Here is a 19,155-nt window from a genome sequence, read left to right on the forward strand (position 1 = left end):
TTTAAAATGGCTTTGTAGTTGTTAACAGGTTAGTGAAGAGACTTGGGTGTTTGGGATTTCAGAATTGGATTTTGTTTGCTTGTTTTATTAAAACATGTGTTTTGTCCATAAGGTAACTGAGCAGCATGAGGGGCTTGAGGAGCCTAGAAAGATCTGTCCCCTTCCCTGGGGACTATATTAGACCTCTGAGTCATGAAGTCTTTGCATAGTAGGTGTCTGGTTACAAACCTTTTATGGGCCCTACTCAGCTGGGATATCAGCATCTGCATTATAGCTCCCATCTATTCTTAGGTGGTATCAGAGCACGACTGAACAGGCAAGGCAGAGAGAGAATTGTTTTCATTATGTAAAATCCTTCCCTGTTCTCAGTCTGTTTTTTCACACTTTTTTTCTGTCTGCCCCGTCCTTCTGTCCTGCAGTGCCCTGTTGCTGTCTGTGAAAGCGGTACAACATGGCTTACAGTGTGACTCTGAATGGACCTGGACCGTGGGGCTTCCGACTGCAAGGAGGCAAGGACTTCAACATGCCCTTGACCATCTCCAGAGTAAGTGTGCAAAAAAAACTTGTTGAGCTTGTTTGGGTTGGAAAATAGCAGTCGTATGTGCACTTTGACCTGGCCTAGCAGAACTGAGGATCTTTGCACCTAGGTGTGAATAAAGAGAATATAACGTGAACTAGAAATGTACCAGTTTGAAATACAACCTGGTATTGATAATGCCTCAGGAAGACAGTTCTGGTTAGTATGTTTTTATGGATGGTGATACTGTCTCTCTTAAGTAAGCTTCCAGTTCTATTCTTGTTCAGTGTTGTCTCTTTTTCTGCTGATAGGGACCTCACTGGTGCAGTCTGGGGGGGAAGGGAGTAGAATTACTCTGAATGGGAATACAGAAATATATTTCTAGAATATAAACATGTAACTGCTTGTAAGTATATGAACTCAGGTGTTAAAACTGAAAAAAAGACAGGAATGTGTACCCTCTTGTGATGGTGTGCTATACTGGGATAAAAATTAGACATGTCAAGCAGAAAACTCAGCAGTACTTAAAATACTGTATTAAATTATGCAGAAGCCTTCCATTTGCAGCTGACAAACAGCATGGATTTAATAATTAATTACCTGGTGTATCTGTCAATTACAGCCCTATATCTCCTAGCTGCCTTTTTCTTTTCTCATTGAATTATTATTTTAAGGCATTGCAGTTCAGTACTCCTATTACCTGAATTAGCTCAGTTTCTTAAAAATTTTTAACATTGGATGGTTTTCGGGTAATTTGTGTTTCCCTTACCTACTTTTCTCTTATAAGATACTTCTGTGTGATTTCTGGTAGCTTCCTTCTTTTTTTCTTGTTTCTGATAGTCTCAAATCTGCTCCAGAATGCTCAGATCCTTCTAGAGAGGTCTTGGTTTCTCCACAAATCACCTGCAGAAGGCTTATTTTGCAGTACAGTGATGAGAGAGGTTACTTACATAACAGTATTTAAGAGAAATACCAGAATGATTTAATCAGAGAAACAAGTAGAATGCAAATGAAAGGTCTGCTCCGCTGCAAAAAATAATAATAAAAAACCCCTACACTTATTTTAAAACTATGTTGTTTTTTGAATAATGAAATAATGCAGTCTGTTAAGTTGTGGGTACAAAATTCATATCTCTGCAACAAATGTGATTCAAAGTCAGTTGATGAGCTTCTGAAATCTTAGCTATGCTCTTTCATATTCATCCTGTGAAACCGTATCATCTGATCTCCCTTGTTCTTATGCACATTATCCCTTTCTTAGGAGACACAGCCACATTTACCATAATACTAAGGCCTATGATGTTGAGATGTACTTTTCATAACTCCTTTTGCAGCATAGTAATTGCAAAGAAGGCTGTTCTGGCAGTATTATCAAAAGCAAACAAGGAAAACATGACTTAAAATACTCCCTGTCTACAAAAATAAATTCCCTTCATAAACTCAGATTAATAATGTTGGTATTTCATTTCTCATCCCACCCAAGGTAAGTACAGAGAGGTGCCATCGTATTTTTGTAGGCACTGTATTTTCATGACACTTTGCAGCCTGCACTGTATGGTGTTGATTGTTTCCCTAGAAGTCATTCGGTCATACCTAGAGTCTGTCAGCCATGGGCCCGGGCTGTAGCACTTGCACTGTATATGACACAATCAGTAATGAAGAGCCAGTTGTTTCCCAAAGAGCTCTTTGTTTCAGACTGTAATCTGTGAAAGTGTAAACACTATGCCCAAAGGCTGTATGATTCTCATGGGGCTTTTGAGAGCATAGGAGGAACAGAAGTGAAGCTGCAACAGTTGAATTCCCAGAGGTGTGGAGGAATTAGCTCTTCACACTGCTGACTGCATTTTCAGCCGTAGCAGTGTCAGAAAGAGCTGTTAAATGTTTCTTAGCTCCTTCCCAATGAGGCCCAGTTTTTAGCTGGGACTACAGCTTTGGGATGAGATTGGATTTTAGAGCCTGCCTTATGAGGGCAGAAGCAGACATACAGGAATTAACATAGCCTCTTTCAGGGGCAGCTGGGATACTTGATACCTGCTGATTGTGATGCTTTTAATTGGAGCACAGTGTAATACATGACTTTTGATGATAATCTGTTCTTTTCTTTATCAGCTATCACATAAATATATCTTCAAACAAATCAGAAATTGCAGTCATAAGTGAGTTGACCGATGAACTCAGCCATACTTTCAGTCTTATTGTGGTGGGAAAAGGGAAGCTGTACTTAGATTTTTAAATATTCCTGGTGGGGAGGAAGGGAGAGAAGATAAGTGTGAGGAAGATCTTCTTGGAAAGGGCACACAGCTCTAAATGTTGCTAGTGGGTAATGTACACCTATTTAGGGACTGGTTTTGATCCACAGCTGCCCTGAGATGAAATTAGACTTTGTATGTGCAAGATGAGTCCTAAACTCCAAATACTTCAACTTAAGGAGTGTTATAATTGCTTTTAATATCAGATGTACCATGTCCCTTTTGGCTACATGTGCACAGTGTCCATCTAAGCCTGTAGACTGGATTTGCATGCAGACATGTTCATTGTGTTCTGATTGCCCCAATTAACTACACTGTCTCTGGGTGGGCCACAGAGAACAGAAAGATTCCTCCTTTTTCACGAAGGCTCTGTGCTGTTCTGTCGTGCTGCAAGAGCAGTGCCTCTAAAAAAGACTGAGAAAGACAGTGGAAAGAGTGTAATACAGCAGAGTTGTTAATCCCATCTATAGTATGAGACCAACGTGTTTCCAGGGGCCATCCTGAAAGAGGACACCAGTATTGTGCCATTATGAAGCTAGCCCCTGCATAGACATAAGGTGGGTGGGTGCCTGTTGGCCTGCACTGTCTTAGCCAGCCCTATACAATTCCCACCCACCTCACACTTTAACCTGGAGAATAGGGAAGAAATCCTGAAGGTCTTTGAAACCTGCTTAGGAAAGCACAGTACAGGATTGTGGGATTGCTAATGCTTCTGTTCAGGGGAAATGCTCATAACACAGTGGATGAGGAAGGGAATTACGCAGAGATGTTTGGCATAGCAGTTCACTTCTAAAAAAAATCTTTGAAATTGTGTCTGAGATGCTGTATTGTCTTCCATTCAAGTAGGCCCAGGTGATCAGCTCACTGCTGAATAGTCAACAGCATAATGCACAGAAGTCACAGTCAGTCAGCTGGGTGACAGGTGAAGATGTGTTCCCCTGAAATGGATTATTCTGCTTATCTGTTTTTTATCTAAAAATAGTAACAGACTAACAAGGGGTGGGAACAAGAAAACAGGAGACAAAAACAAGTAGGGAAGAGTTAAGGTCACTCTGCAGCTTTCACACTCCTTTAACAATAGCACTGGGAAATCATCTGTAAGCTATTTTTCCAGTCCCCACCCTGGAAGACCATCCTGCCCACTAGAAAAATTCTGTCATGAGATGTCAAATTCTGTTATGAGATGTCAATTCTGTCATGAAATGTCATGAGCAGGTAGCAGACGTAGGAAAACAGTACTAACATTCTTAGTAAAGCTGAGCATCTGTCAGCCTGCTGAAATGAATGAGACTTGCAGGTTGTTGGCAGCGCTAAGTGCTGTCACCAATGTCAGGATCATATACATAAATCTGGTCTTTCCAAATTGACGTGGGCAGTAAAGCTGTTTATTTTCTCCTACTGCTTGAACTATCTGGAAGCAAGCTGAATTCATTAATTTCATAGACCTAATCCTCTGTAAGAAGGCTTTTGGACATAGTTAATTATCTAAGTGCTTGGTTGCCATGTTACCTAAGTTGGTACGATTGTACATGGTTAGATGCAATAACAGATTGTCTTTGTATAATTATGAATCTTTATTTCTGAACAGTAAACTTTTATAGTGAGACAGGCAGGTGATGCAATAAGCTGAAATGTGTGAAGGAGCTATCTTTATCTGAGGTAGTGGAAATATTATCTAAATCACTGTGGCAACTCATGACTGGTGTAGTCACTCTGCAGTTACCCATGCAGTTTTGTATTGCCTATTAGAGAGGTTTTTCATCTGCTTGGGTTCCAAATCAAAAGCCAGAGCCTGAAACAGGAGATAGTGTTTAAACAAAGCAAAAACATTCAAGAAATACTTTTCTTTATTCGATGAAGTGATGAAAAAGTTGAAATTGGGTGATGATGTAAGTCCAGGAAGGGAAAATAGCAAACGCTGCTACAAAATGAATTAAATTAGCTGATCTGTTTACTGACTCTGCTACAAGCAGCCTGAGACAGCTTTTTGTGTCGGGAAAACCCTGGTCTAGCATTTTGCAGTCTGTCTCTGCAGGAGCAGGAAGGGTTTTTTTCTCACCGTTCTTAGGCTCTTTCCTTTTATCAGCATCCCTTGCTGATTGCTTCCTGTCCCTCCTCCCCTCCCTAGCATACATATGCCAACCTCTGGCTGTCACTGCCTTTGCTTTAGAGGAGCTATGTGAGAGTATTCGTTTCCTGTGGGCTATTGCATATCAGTGCTTTACAACAGACAACTGAGAAGGAAAGGCTGTCCCTCTTCAGTTTTTTTTCTTCTATTCTTGAATGAGGGGAAGCCTCATATGATCCGGGTCAGGCTCTGTGCATTCTGCAGCTGTCCTTTGAATGGCCATGTGGTGCTGTACATAAACTATAGTCAGAAAAATACAGTTTACCTGTATTGACTGAACTGAAACAAGTTCTTTTGAAGTGCTGGTACCACATCACCTGTTAATCATCCACCTTTGGTGAATCAGACTGCTGAGTAGCTGTCCTAAAGCTGCAACTGCAGCTTTGAGAGGGGTTTTTTTCATCTCCTAATAAGAAGTCCTTTACGACACCAAAAGCTATAGATTAGTATTCATAATAGTTGATATTCTACTAAACTAGCTGATAAGTCTGGTATCCTCTAGAAGTCTAGGAGTCTCCCTCTTAAACTATTACTCAGTAGAGATGTTTCCTTTTTCCTTTATAGTTCAAATGACTGAGTCAACTTCTGAGAAGTGAGCCATTTAGTCTAATGCCTAGACAAACTGTGGTAATTTCTTACACCTGAACAGTTTCGCATTCTTCCAGTCTTCTTACAGTTTAACTCAAAATAGTTCCTTGTGAGAGGAAAATTAAATAATTCCAGGCCAGCTTTTCAGAACACTCTGAAACTTTTCTATGTATTTTTTCATAAAACAACTATTCTGTGGGCACCAGCATTTCTTTGGGATAATCTGTTTAATTTGTTGATTACTTCTTGACTAACAGTTACCTCATGTGAAGTTACAGCATTCTGAATTTTATTACCTGCAATTATTTGTTATATACGCAACAATGTCAGTATCCTAGGAGAGTGCTAGTTATCTGAGGTGGTATGTTTGCTTTCAAAATAATTTGCAAGCTAGTTCTGCTGTGTTTACAGCTCCATCAGAAATGATTGTGTTTCTGTGAGCCTGAGCCCTACAAGTAACTCCTCAGCGTCTTGATTTGGTATAGTTTATTTGAGATGTTCCAGTAGACAGCATTTGTACTATAAAAGGTAGTTCAGTGTACAGGGCATTTGTATAATAAGGTTGCATGTCTCATCAAACCCAAGTGTCGTGTCTATGTTTGACAAGGAGAGAGGGAGCAAAGTCTGTAGTTGCATTCCATTTAAATAATGCTTGTGGGACCAGATAAATGGTTTCTATCACCTGGGAATCAAAAGATCCCAGGATACTGGGGAGGCAGTTCAAGTCTCTGCTCTGAGTAAAACAGAACAGAGTTTTAAGTGTGGCTATGCAGGTGCTCTAAGAGGTAAGGCATTAGTTATTCTGAGGTAGACTACCTTTCCTGTCTTGACCAAAAGTACTCTATCAGGTCTAAGAAGTAATCCCAATGGATGTTCCACCAGAGCCACTAACACTTTAAGAGAAGGCTTGATTTCAGCAAATACCAGTTTTGTATCCAAAGCAGTTCCAGCACAAGATGGGTTATTTTTTCCTTCTGAGTTAAGAGTCATGATAGAAGTAAGAAGATTTGTTTTCTTTCTTTGCAGAAAATATTCTGAAAAATCCATGAAGTTTGTTGCTGTAACTGTAAAATCAGGTTTATTTGTTGAAGAGTACTTTTATTATAATTTTTATTTAAACTGTAGCATGATAACGCAATGTGATTTGAATGCACATATTGTACTTGACAAAATAACTTTCAGGAACAGCATGTAGCTAGCTGCAGCTCTTAGTCAAATGTTTTCTCCTTTAAATCAAGTAGGTACTTGGAAGACAAAGACAGCCCCTCTTATCTTTGTGTGATTAAAGTAATCACTAAGTCCACTGCTGAAGGTCAGGGGTATATAGGGAGTATTATGTGCTCTGCACAGATACTGCGCAGAAATTGTCTATTTAAGACTATATTCCTCAATTCTATCTGTTTTGAATTTCAGGAGAAACATAACACCCTAGGAGAATATAGGCTAGACAAATGTGAGTAATGGCCTGTAATAGCTGAGGTTCTGGTTTAAATGGTGTTACACCATCAGACCTGGTGTTCTGACACAAAATACATAACCCATGGGTTTGAAGCCCTTTCTTCATTTCACCTCTTAAGCGCTTCTTAATTTGGAGGGGGATTGTAGCTGGAACCATCAATACTTCTGTGGCATTATCTGTGAAAAGAGCTCATTCTGTGAAATAACTGGGCTGAAAAACATCCATGCAATTATCAGCTCAGTTATAAAGTAACTTTGCAGCTTTCTTTCCTGCAAAAGAAATGCAGATGCAGCTCTTTCCTTGAACAGAAGGCATATAGTGTTAGTTGTGGGAAACTTGGGCTCTAGACTGGTGAAAAGCTGAGTTTACAACTGGGGATAACAGTAGCTCTTGTGGTTTTATGGAGGAGGGAGGAAAGGGCCTTTCCTTAACCTAAGGAAAGAGATCCACAACTCAAATTAGTTATATTCCTTTTTCACTTGTTTTAGATTTAACAGTGTGCCCTGGCAACTGGATAATGTGGTCTGACACATTGTTCAGTCTTTGACCTAGAGTTCACTTATATGAGAATATAGTTTAGTATTTCAGCAAGTCCTCAGATTTACATAATTATTATTAAAGTTAATGATTTTGCAGATCATTTAGAATGAGTAAATATCAGGAGGTAACCATTAAATTATTGATTTATAGCTGCTGAACTGTTTGGGCTTTATAATTAAAATACACAATAAGCTTTTTTCAGGTAAAACTTTTTATTAGTGTCTGATGTCTGAACTCTGTAAATGACTGCCTTAACAGGGCAGATGACTCTGTCATTATCTCCATTCTGAATAGATTATTGCAAAATGTTCTCCAGCCAGTGGAACACAAGGAGAAATTAGCTCTGCAAATATGTTAACATTAACTTTCTGTACTAGTGACAGCAGTTTCCATCTTGTTGTCTAATTAGTAGCATAAAGTGCATGTAATACTAAAACTATAAAAACTGTGGATATTTAAATACAAAATAACACCAACCCTTAAGTAGCAATGTGGAAATATGAAAATGGTCTATAAAATGCAATAGTCTTCATTATAATCTAGCTTTTATGGTGAGCTGGAGCTAGCTGAGAAGACAATCTCATGTAGCCAGTTTGTGTGTAACTAGAAATTCTTCATGTTGGTACCCGAGGTGCCACCATTTTAATGCATAATATAGCATTAAATAGTGTTTAGTGTAATGTGAGATAATGCTCTTCTTTTTCACTCAGTTTCATTGTGTTAGACAAATTATAAATGTGCAATTAAATGATTAGTCCACGTTGAAAGATCTTGAGAAGGGGAGAGGAAAAAGGGACATTTCTGGCTGAACATGGTAAAAATCAATTGCAACTGTAAGTTTTGAGGAAATAAATTAATTTAAAACCTTGTCTAGCAATGTCAGCAGTACTGTGCTAGTAGAAATGAATAATGCTAATTGGAAAATAATGGTTTCTATAAACAGCATGCTAAAGGGCTGTTTCTTCTGTACTAGGGTAATTAAAGCCTTAATCAAAAGGTTACCTGAGAACAAAATATCCAAACAGGCTTTCTGTTACAGTTGCCTAAATCCCTAAATGCTAATTTGATAGAAGTATGCTATGATATTTAATAAATTATATTCATTAATTCATAAAGAATTTTGTTTTTCCAGGTACATAGTGTGGACAAGGGTCTCAATAAATCTGCTGTTAAGGCACATTGTGTTTACCCATAATTCACATTATCTATTTAAAAGCTAACAGGTGTCACCTGCCAAAATGTGTTGCATAGATAATGATTTCTTCTAAAAAAGTGTTTTATTTAGGTACTATCATAAAACTCAGTCATAAAAGAAATAAAAGCTTGGTCATATAAAGCTGGCCCTGAAGCTTAGGTCAGCCTTGCTGTTGGGTATTCCTTGGGGACAGTTGTAAAATCTCCCATTTTTCAGATACATTAGAAGTATAATGTTACCCCCAAATGTAAAGCTGTTTGTGTTCTTCTAAGAGATTTACGGGAGAAAAAGCACACAATAACTGAAGGGAAGAAAGTACCTGGAATTAGGTACCCTCAAAAATTAATTTTCAGCTTATGAATGGCTCCAGATAATATCTTGAATGGGCTTCTTACAAGGTGACTCCTGTCTTTGGTAGTGGTGGTTAGCAGCCATTTTCCCAAAAAGTCAATGAGATCTTGCTCTTCTTTTAGGAAGATGAAATGGGCCAAATGACTTGAAGGCATGCAAATCCCCTGATGAGGGTAGAGTTACTTTCTGCACCTCCCACGTGTGTGGCTGGTGTTGTGATCATGTATGGCACAGGTGTTCAGTGCCTGGACACAGTGCATAAATAGGTTTTAACCTTTCTCCAAAATCCTTCCAAATACACTTGATTTGTAGCATTGGCAGCTGAGGATTAGGAGAAACACAGCCCTTCACATGGTCTCACCCTATTCCCACCTTTCCCTTGCTCAGAGTCCAAATTCCAGCCTCTGGGCTATTTTGGCTCCATGCCTCTCTTGCTTAGCCATACCTAATACAGACATAAACCCTTATTCTTATTAAAAGTAGCAGGCTTAAGGGCACATGCTTACTTTAAACAATTTATGAGTTCTCAGTTTGAAGCCAGCGTTAGTGACAAGTAGTCTTGTGGCATGAACAAAAATATTTGCAATGCATTGTAGTACTTACTATACCTGGTTAGGGTGCCATGCACACTCTTGAGAAGCCTCTGTGGGACTCTCATGCTATATTTAAAGCATCCAGTAACTTAGGAAGCTATTTTGAATTGGAACCAATGCTGCGTTTACCTCAAGCTTCTGGAATGGGACATCTTATCCAAAACTCCAAAAATACTACATGTAACCCCAGATTCTGGTACACAGTGCCAAATCGGAATGCCCTGGTATTAGGGTGAATTTGGGCTGCCTTTCCTTGATCCTGGGGGTCACTGGGACCATTCTGTTCTATTTGAGAATGTCAGCATTCTCTCCTTACCTAATCATAGCTGGTTCAAAAATGGCTAAGGACAGTTGGTACTATGGCAGGTGTTTAAAAAAGAAATAGTCAAAGCAAGATGGTCTTTTTCATCAGCATTGGCTGAGGTTAATTATTGTAGGGAAAAAAAGAATAGTCTTCCTGTTATTTCTTTTTTTTTTAACAAGATTTGTAAAATACAAGTACCTTCCTAACCTGCTAACAAAATTCCTTCCATATCTGAAAGATTCTTATCTCACTGTTTTGCTTAAATTATCTAACAAATTATGCAAGATGAGATCCTTTAATTCTTTTGTCAGCTGTATGGGGTGGATGAGGATCTCTCTATTACTCTATTGTGTGCTTTGCTTTCTTCATGACAAGAAGTAGTCAGCTGTCTGAGAGTATCTGTCTGAGTTGTGTGGACAGTAGCAAACCACATCTACCTGAACTGCAATCCCTTCCTGGTTTGATTGTCCACTGCTTAGTACTACTTCTTTTCAGGGCAACAGTCATAAAATTGGAAACGTGTTCTGGTTTGCCATCTAGTTCTTAGTAGTTCAGGCTGAGTTCACAGAGTTGTGGGTATCAGAATATTGGCACCTCATGTGAAGGGTGAACAGATTATTGAGGTGCCAGAACTGTTTGGCTGCCTCACCCCTGAGGAATAGCAAAGCTCTCCTCTCTTTTGAGGCAGGCCTTATCCCCCTCTTGAGAACTGTGCGCCTCAGCTGTAGCAGCCGGCTGCAAGGACAAGTACTGATGTCTCCTGGCGTTCATCCTCACTCCATGTGAGATTGTTCTCTGCTGTCTCCTCCTTCCATGTGCCTGGAATGCTTATGTGGCCTCTTTCCCCTGCCATCTTTCCTTGCACTATACCCACATTCTGCTTCACCACAATGTGCTATCAAGCTTTCAATCCTGTGCACTTGGAGTGGAGAAGCAAACAGATGAAGACTGCATTTGGGAAGTGGAAGACTTAGACTCTCCAAAAGGTGTTATAATGTCCTATAGAGCCATGAAGGGACAGAAAAGGAATGTGCAGGAAGGAACTGGCTAAATACCGTGCCACATGGAAGTTCATGACTGCTCTGTGTGAAGCTGGGGGTTTTCCTGTTTCTCTGATTGCATGTGTTGCTGTATTAAATAGTCTTCTCTAGCCTCTATTACAGAACCCAAGATGCAAATAATACCAGTATCACTTCTGTGTTGACAATAGAGACAATCTCTCTTCACTGAGATTAATGGAAGAAACCTTTCTCCTTTTGCAACTACACATCCTATGGTCCACAAAAAGATGGATTTGTCCTGCTCAGCAGCAATTCCTCTTCCTTACATATCTGTGCTTAATTTTCTTCAGAGCAGTGGTTCCTCACCCTGCAAAATCTTAGATTGTAATCTCCAATTTTTTCTTTGATGAAAATATGCTGAGCATAGATAGTAAAACACATTAATGTTCTTTAAAATATATATGTATAGGTAAAATGCAAGCAGATGGTGATTGAGAGCATTTCCATAAATTCCACATGCCAAAACATGGGGATTAAGTGGTGGTGAAGGGAAAGAAAAAAGAATAAACTATCTTGAAGGTATAGATAATTAGTGAATTAGTTCAGTTTGAATTTCATTTCAGTTTTATCTAGACCCAATTCTTTCCTAGGAAGAAGGAGAAGAAGTCTAAAGATTGATAATTTACATGAACAGGTTGCTCTCTGGAAGAAAATTAAGTGGTTTTATTTTTTTCCGGTGTGTGTGACTTGTCATGGAGGTTACCCCAGCATGTGGGAACATTTCTGGCCAAAAAAACTGTGATCATCCCTTTCACAATACTGAAGACATATTTGCAGTGTGATTGACAAGATGAGGAGGTGGTATATTATTTCTGTGCATATCAAGGGACTGACAGTGTATGAAAGCAAAACTAGAACTTAGCTGCTTTATTTATCCCTTGAACAGATGCAATACTAGCAGCTGCAATAAGATCTTTTATACATTCCACCCACAATTCCCTGGAGTTCATGTGTCCTAAAGACAACCTGGAAAGGAGGCAGGACACTCTCTTGTACACTATTACGTTTTATAAGTACAGTGTGAGATGCTGATCTTTCTCACAGGAAAGAATTCCAGGCTGGACCTGAGGTTCATGCCGTTTGATGGGATGGGTAGACATCTTTATCACTTGCTACTCTGAGTATTTAGCTCAAATGCTTAATTTGTTCTCTAAATTTTGTTTTATTAAAACTCTTCATAGACTAGAAAGCAGCACAAAGAAGTAGTTTTATTATAATTTATAATTATTTGCCTTATTAATCGGACCTTTAATTAGTTTTATCTGACGGAAGAGTTGTTGAGAGGACAGGTAAACAGTATTACTTCTTTTGTCTCCATTAAGTCTTGATCCTCCTCCAGTGATTTTACAGAGATAGGATTGGGTTCCAATATTAAATGCATCTCCAAGCTTAGGAGGACAGGAAAGAGCTCTCACCATTTAGTTGATTGTTAAGCCCCTTTGTTCAGTGCGTAGATAACGGGTTTAGGTAGGAATAAACTTTCCTTGTTGGTGTTTAATTTTAGAACATCCACAGTGAATGTTCTGGCCTGGATGCCACAAGTCTTTAGTTTCAGTCTTCCCATAAAGCACCTTGGCTACTGTCTGACACTATTTGTGCCATACATCCCCACCAGTGTGCTACTGCCCTTGGATACACTAATGCTGTAAAGAGAAATGTTTAGAAAGTACTCTCTAAAATATTATCTTTTTCCACTGCAGACAATGCAATTTTACAATAGCAAAGTAGGGATCAGGAACTATCGAGAAAAGCCTCCAAGTTACCAAAGTTTTTTTTTTTAAATAAAGAGGACATGTCATATTTTGAAGCTGTTCATATCCTCTCATCATTGCAGCAATGGCAATAATGGGATACTTAGTAAAAGTTAATTCTCTCTGTGTGTCAGGAAAGAAGCTTTTTTCTGGCTATATTGTAATGCCTTAGAAGAGATGATGGTGACCTCCCTGAAGAGATGAATTTGAAACATCTAATTGTTTCTTAGTATTTATTTGAAAATTTTCATATATTTATTGAGTAAATCCATAATAATTAAAACCTCCAAATCCCTAGGTTTATCTGTTAACAACAAATAATCAAGTACAAGCATGTTTTTATAGAAAGATATCAAATCCTGAGAATAGATGAAAAAGGCAGTGATTTGGAATGTCCTTAGTAAATTTCAGCTGAGCTCATTTTTAGTTGGAACACCAAGGTGTTCTCCCTATTCTCCCTGAAGTGAGAATTACTCACTGAGTGAGATTTGTATACAGAATGTATACTGCCTGACACCTGTGTATTTATCTTTGGATGCTAATGGCCTAAGAAAACCCCTCTCTTTTTCTTTCTTTTTTTTTCTTTAACAGCTGTGATGAACAGATATTCCTGATTGCATATCTATCTATCTATCTATCTATCTATCTATCTATCTATCTATCTATCTATCTTTTCTCTGTCATTTGTCACACCATTACTTACTTTTTTTGCCCAGTTTATCTTGCTTTGATACCAGAATACGTAAAATCAAGGCTTTTTTTGATGCTTTGTACTTTTTGTGCAGCTTCATTCCAAGGACAAATAACCATTGGCTGGCTCTGCCTCTTGACACTTTCCTCCCTTCCTCTGGTGACTTGTGTCACTTTGTAGTGCAAGTAGGTTGCACTGTTATAGTCCTCAATTCAATTAGATAATGTGACAGAGAGGGTGCCATGGCCTCATGTTCAAGGAGAGCTGCCTAGAAGTTGCACTTAAAAATTGATAACGTGAATTTTAACATCCTTTTGACTTTGAAATAAGTCTTTCACTTCTGTGATCCTTGATAATGTCTTAATGAAGTGTCTTACCTCTGACACCTCCATAATCTGTATAGGGTTTTTTTTGTGGTTAATTTTCATTGCAAAAACCAGTGAGAGAGACTTGGATTGTACTTTATTTTTTGATTAAAATATACATGGTCCATTTTGGGAGATGAGAAGACCGTGTTACATGATATCCTTCTTGTTAGCTTGACTCCAACCCACTGTTATCCATAGTCTCAACATATGTATAACTGTTTATATGCTCTAAGTAGAAACCAAAAGCACTACAAGACTGAGCAAACTGTGCAAATACCAGGAATGTAAGCATATATTCCAAGATAGTGAGGTTGTTAGCAAGCACTGTATGTACTGATGGATATCTAAGCTGCATGAGCAAATGAATGGTAGTTTTTGCTATTATTGTCTCTCACTATCAAAGAATTGGACCATCTTCTCCCAGGACTAGGATGGTATTTTGAGATTTTAGTTTGGATTAAGTAATGTCAAGACAAACACCAGTCCGACACAAGAGAGGGCACTGTAAGCCTACATACTGGCATAGGACCATGAGGAGGAAGTTTGAAATCTTGCCTGGCAATTGTCCTTCTATAACAGTCCTTTTATTCTAGTAAATACAAGATTTATCTATTGTAATTTAAACAAGGAAGTCTTTTCCACTTCACCGCTTGCTCACAATATTTACTCTGATATTTAGAACAGACCTGATTAATTTTGTGTTGCACTGTATGTTATTTTAAATACATTGTGGTGGTGGTAGTTGGAAGGAATGTTCCTCTAGAGGGGCAAAAAATCACAACCTCACAGCCAACTAAAAAGTATATTGTCAATAGAGTGAGAAGTTATTGGACCTTTAAAGGAACAAACCTATTCAACTCATAAAAGTTTTAGTAGAATATAATTAAAGAATTCGTTTGGATTTGTATAGTTGAGACTGAGCCCTAAATTGCTGTGACATGGCCAATTCCCAATGTCAAATCCCCTTTCCCCCAGTTTTATCAAAGTATGAAAGTCTTGACTGAGCGAGATGCTATTGTTGGCAAGCCTTTGATGGACACTCCTGGAATTTCATTGCAGAAGCCATGACTTCTGTTTTATCTGAAATCTCACTGGCTCTCGATGACAGACAAACTCTGTTTTTAGCATTGCACTGAAGGTCAGGCAAATGACTGGTTTCCAAATAGAGTAACTGAAGATACTGGAACAGATTTATTCCTGGTATAATTCCACTGGTTCTGTGAAGTTACAGGGGAATATACTTGTCAAGAGAGCCTTATGAGTTGAAGGATAATACCACTGTTCTCAATCACTTGTGTATAAAAAGAGCTTTGAAAACATACTGTTTAACATAATGGTAAAATTCTTCTGTAAGAGAAATTCTATACTCACTAAGATAAGCACAATACTTTTAGGTGGAATAAACTAATATAACTCCATTAAGGAGACTTGACCACCTTAGAATTTTTTTTTTTTTTCTAAAATCTGGGTATCTAGTTCTGGCTTCTTTAATTACGAGTGAGGTTGAGGCTTTCTGGCTGTGTAAATATTTTAGGACTAATCTAGGAATGTATACACTGCCTAGGCTGCTTTCCTAGTGAGAGTTGGGATGATTCCATTGTTTTTTACAGATCTTTAATTATAGTTGCAGTTTTGGCACTCAAGTCCATAAACTGGCTATCAAGCAGACTGGTTAGATATTTTACTTAATTTTTGCAAGCTATCTGTGACCTCAATTCATACAGAAAGCAAAAACTGATTTTGTAGATGGATCAAGAAAACGAAAACTAAATACTGTTGCTGGGGTATTAGTAAAGGAATAATCAGTGTCTTTGTAGAATGACATTGCAAAAGCCAAAAGTACTAGGTAATGTGAAAAAAATTTTGTGGGAAAAACTTTGGTGAGATCACAACCGCACTGACATTTTCAAATTGATTGTGGAAAGCAGAGGAGCAAATGTCAGCTTGTGGATGCAAGAAGAGTGTGAGTGTTGGCAGAGAGGTTCAGCTATGGCTAATGAGGGGCTTTCCATCTCCTGCTTTGTGGAAGTGGATTGGTCCATCTAGGCTGGGGACATAAAGTCCTAGATGCAGAAGATCCTTTGGTAAAAGCTGTCACCTTGTATGCCACGTTGTCCCTAAAGGGCTAGAACTGCATTGATTACCAACATCCTGTGACACTGAGTGCAAAAATTCAAGATTAAGTTTTTACAAAGAGGGCACGGTCAAGAATGGGAAAGAAATGTAAACCATGCTTTCTATTTTGTAAAACATATGCAAGTATAATTTTTACAGTTCTTCGACAGAAATGTATCCCTTAAAGCTCAGAGAGCATGTTTTCATAGTTTGGTCTTACTGTCCCCAAGAGGTTACACTTCAGGGGGCTTTTTCCTTAGAGGTGCAAAATGTTTCTTTAATGACAGATACCCTGACAATCATGAAGTGCAAACAACTGTTGCCATGACAAGGAGGGATTTCTTCAAACTGAGTTAGCTGTGACTCTAATGCTGTACTCTGAAGGCTCCACTTTTCCAAACCATTCACCACATATGCTTTTATAAATCCATCAAAGAACCCTGCAGTCCTTCTATACCCTATGTTTTAATGTCAAAGCGAATCTATGTTCTACTTGTGGCACCTGCTGTGGCACATACTTCAGCTACTTCAGGGGAGTACTAAGCATACCACCATACTTAAAGTCCTGTCAACATAGCTGTGATAAAGACGCTTTGGAAAATGTATTGCTCCACCCTAAAATAATAATTTGTCATAACTCATAAGGGAGAATTAATTGGCATTTAGTACATGTGATAGTATGGATTAGTGCCCTTCATGAACAGGGCCATGTATAAAAGCACAGGCCACCTAGAGGAGTACTCTTTAACAAGGCAAGACAATTTCTGTGAAAAATAAACTTCGCTTCTAAAAATATACTTAGGACAGTATGTGGTGTTGTGCTGAATACTTTTAAGTCAGTCTTCAGCCACATCAATCTGTGTTCATAAATATTGAAAATACTATCATATAGTATTTTCATATGTATTATTAATAAGTATAATAAGTATACAATAGCTTAAGATACAAGTTTATGTTAAAAATAAACTGTTTCCATTATCAGTATCAACAGAGTTTAGATGATGGATTAACAAAATGGTATGTTTTAATATTGCTGTCTGCTGTGGAAATATGGGCACTATGCACTCATAAATATTTTGCCTGTAGGTTATGCAAAAACATACAGATTCATCAGGCTCTTTGGGATATTAACATATTGTGACTTTATTTGCACGTGTGCACTATCTAGGATGATGTTTTGCAGTTGATTGTTCTATTTATTACAGAAAGCTTGAAAGGGAGTGAAAGGTTTTAAGGGCAAAAGTAATTTTCTTAGTATTGATTCATGTTTACTTCAGAAGGTTCTGCAGTCATCCTTTCTTCCCAGTGAGATAAGTCTACAACTCTGAAATACAGTCTCTCCTGCATCCATTTCATGTATATATATTTTTTTAATGCATCTCTATTCTCCATAGGTTTGTCATGACAAGGAGCTGCTTGATTGAACTACAGACAAATGTGTAGAGAGATCCTTTTGATCCTATGTAGCATTCTTCTGACTTTCTGCCACTAACATGGGCTGGTTTGCCAGCATTCTGCCAACATAGGCAACTTCACACTTTAATTTGTGTGGTTTAAGCTTATATGTTATTCAAAAATTGCAAAGACAGTGTGCTTTGAGTGTCTGCACTGGAGCAGAAGACAACTCTGGTACAAAGAGGAAGGTGTGTAACACACTGACTTTGCAAAATGGCAAGTTAGATGAGAGTCTCTTTTGTGAAGTGTTTGCTCGGGCCCTAGCCATAGTCATTAGAGAGGGTTCCCAGATGTAAGGGTGAGATGGACTTACAAGTTCTTAGTTTGATAAGAAAAGCAGGGAGGGTTTTGGAACAGGAGTATCAGGCTGCCCTGCCATCCTTAATTTTACTTCCATACCCATAAAACCAACATGAATATTAATTTAATTTAATGAATATTAAACTAGAGAGAGAATAGAAGAGCTTTTAGAACTTCATTGTAAGTTAAAGTTATATTTTCTCAATGTGATTTAAAACAAAATCATTGACATTTTGCCTGAGGTGAAATCGAATGCTCTGATTTACCATTGCCCAGCTATTATGAAAGCACTTGTAGTGCAAAGCAATTAACAGAGAAACTGAAATACTTGCATTTGCACTGAAGATTATAAATGTGTGCAAAATAATGGGGAGTTGGGACCATAATATTTTTGCTCTGCTGAAGTTGTATTTCTAATGTGTTGGCAGGACAGAAAAGGTTCTCTGGTTCTGCAAAGTGAATGTGCACAATGGAATTAATTTCCTTCATGAAACTCCGTGACTCAGTAACTTTCATGGCAGCTTGATTCACACCTTACTTGAGGAAGGTAGTTGTAATGATGCTGTTTCAAAAGCTGCTAATCTTAGAGCAGTTGTGTTCTTTGTCCTTCTTTCTTTAGATGGATTTAACAACTTTGGATATTCACACTTTCAGTTCTCAATTCTGCTTTTTTGTTTGTTTTGTTTTGTTTTTTATTTTTCCTGAGAGCTGATTATCAATGTACCCATTGGTATAAGCACAAGACTTTCTAATTGCACACTGATATACCATAAACAGCACACAGCCTTCTTATCAAATTTTACATAAGATGAGCATGACTTTGTGTCATATCTGAGTTGCAGCCAGCAAAAGCTTAGCTTTGACAGCCTAGTGCTTTTTTTCCCCTCTGGATGATTGCACTGCACATTCTTACAGGGTCATGCATGATAAAAAAGGATAAGGGGCCTTCAAAGAGACTTGACCAACACCTTATTGTCTGTGGAGCTTTTACCTCTGCACTATCAATACAAATCTGTTCACAGAGGCTGCAACAGACGCTAGTATATACCTGTACTGCAGAGCAGTGTAGCATAGAGCTTGAAATTCATGCTTTCATATAAATTCTGTCTGTTTGTGATATTCATACAGAGCAGCAGATGAGATAATATTAGGTGTTTTGAATTGGAGAAGATCTTGTTCTATGACATTGCCAGAGACTTATAAAATAAGTTTTCTCTTTCTCTTATGTCTCAGATTCTTTTTTCCCTGTTTTTGTTTTTATAAGGAACTCATATAAGTGCCTGGATGATTTGTTTATATCAGACTCCTGAGTCATTTGCCCAAAATCTTGTTTGATATCTTGTTTGTCACTGTGAAACATGCTGATTCTTTATTTTCCATACTTGTATTACCCTGAAGTACAGAGCCAGGGAAGGTCTGGGCCATCTTACACTTGGTACTCAAAGTGTGTGGAAGAGCCTTTGATTCCTCACTGTTTAAAACCAGAGAAT

The 19,155-nt window shown here is 38.2% G+C and overlaps 1 protein-coding gene across 2 annotated transcripts in view; it reads left to right on the plus strand.

Moving 5' to 3' along the window:
* The first annotated feature begins 451 nt into the window (after positions 1-451).
* Positions 452-19,155, plus strand: part of LDB3 (LIM domain binding 3) — a 106,175-nt gene continuing 87,471 nt past the window's right edge. For both annotated transcript variants that reach the window (XM_062496145.1, XM_062496146.1), the window contains exon 1: positions 452-544. In XM_062496145.1, coding sequence (XP_062352129.1) covers positions 452-544 — 93 coding nt within the window. The remainder of the gene's footprint in view (positions 545-19,155) is intronic.

The sequence above is a fragment of the Cinclus cinclus genome, chromosome 7, assembly GCF_963662255.1.
Source record: "Cinclus cinclus chromosome 7, bCinCin1.1, whole genome shotgun sequence".
NCBI classification, from domain to species: Eukaryota; Metazoa; Chordata; class Aves; order Passeriformes; family Cinclidae; genus Cinclus; species Cinclus cinclus.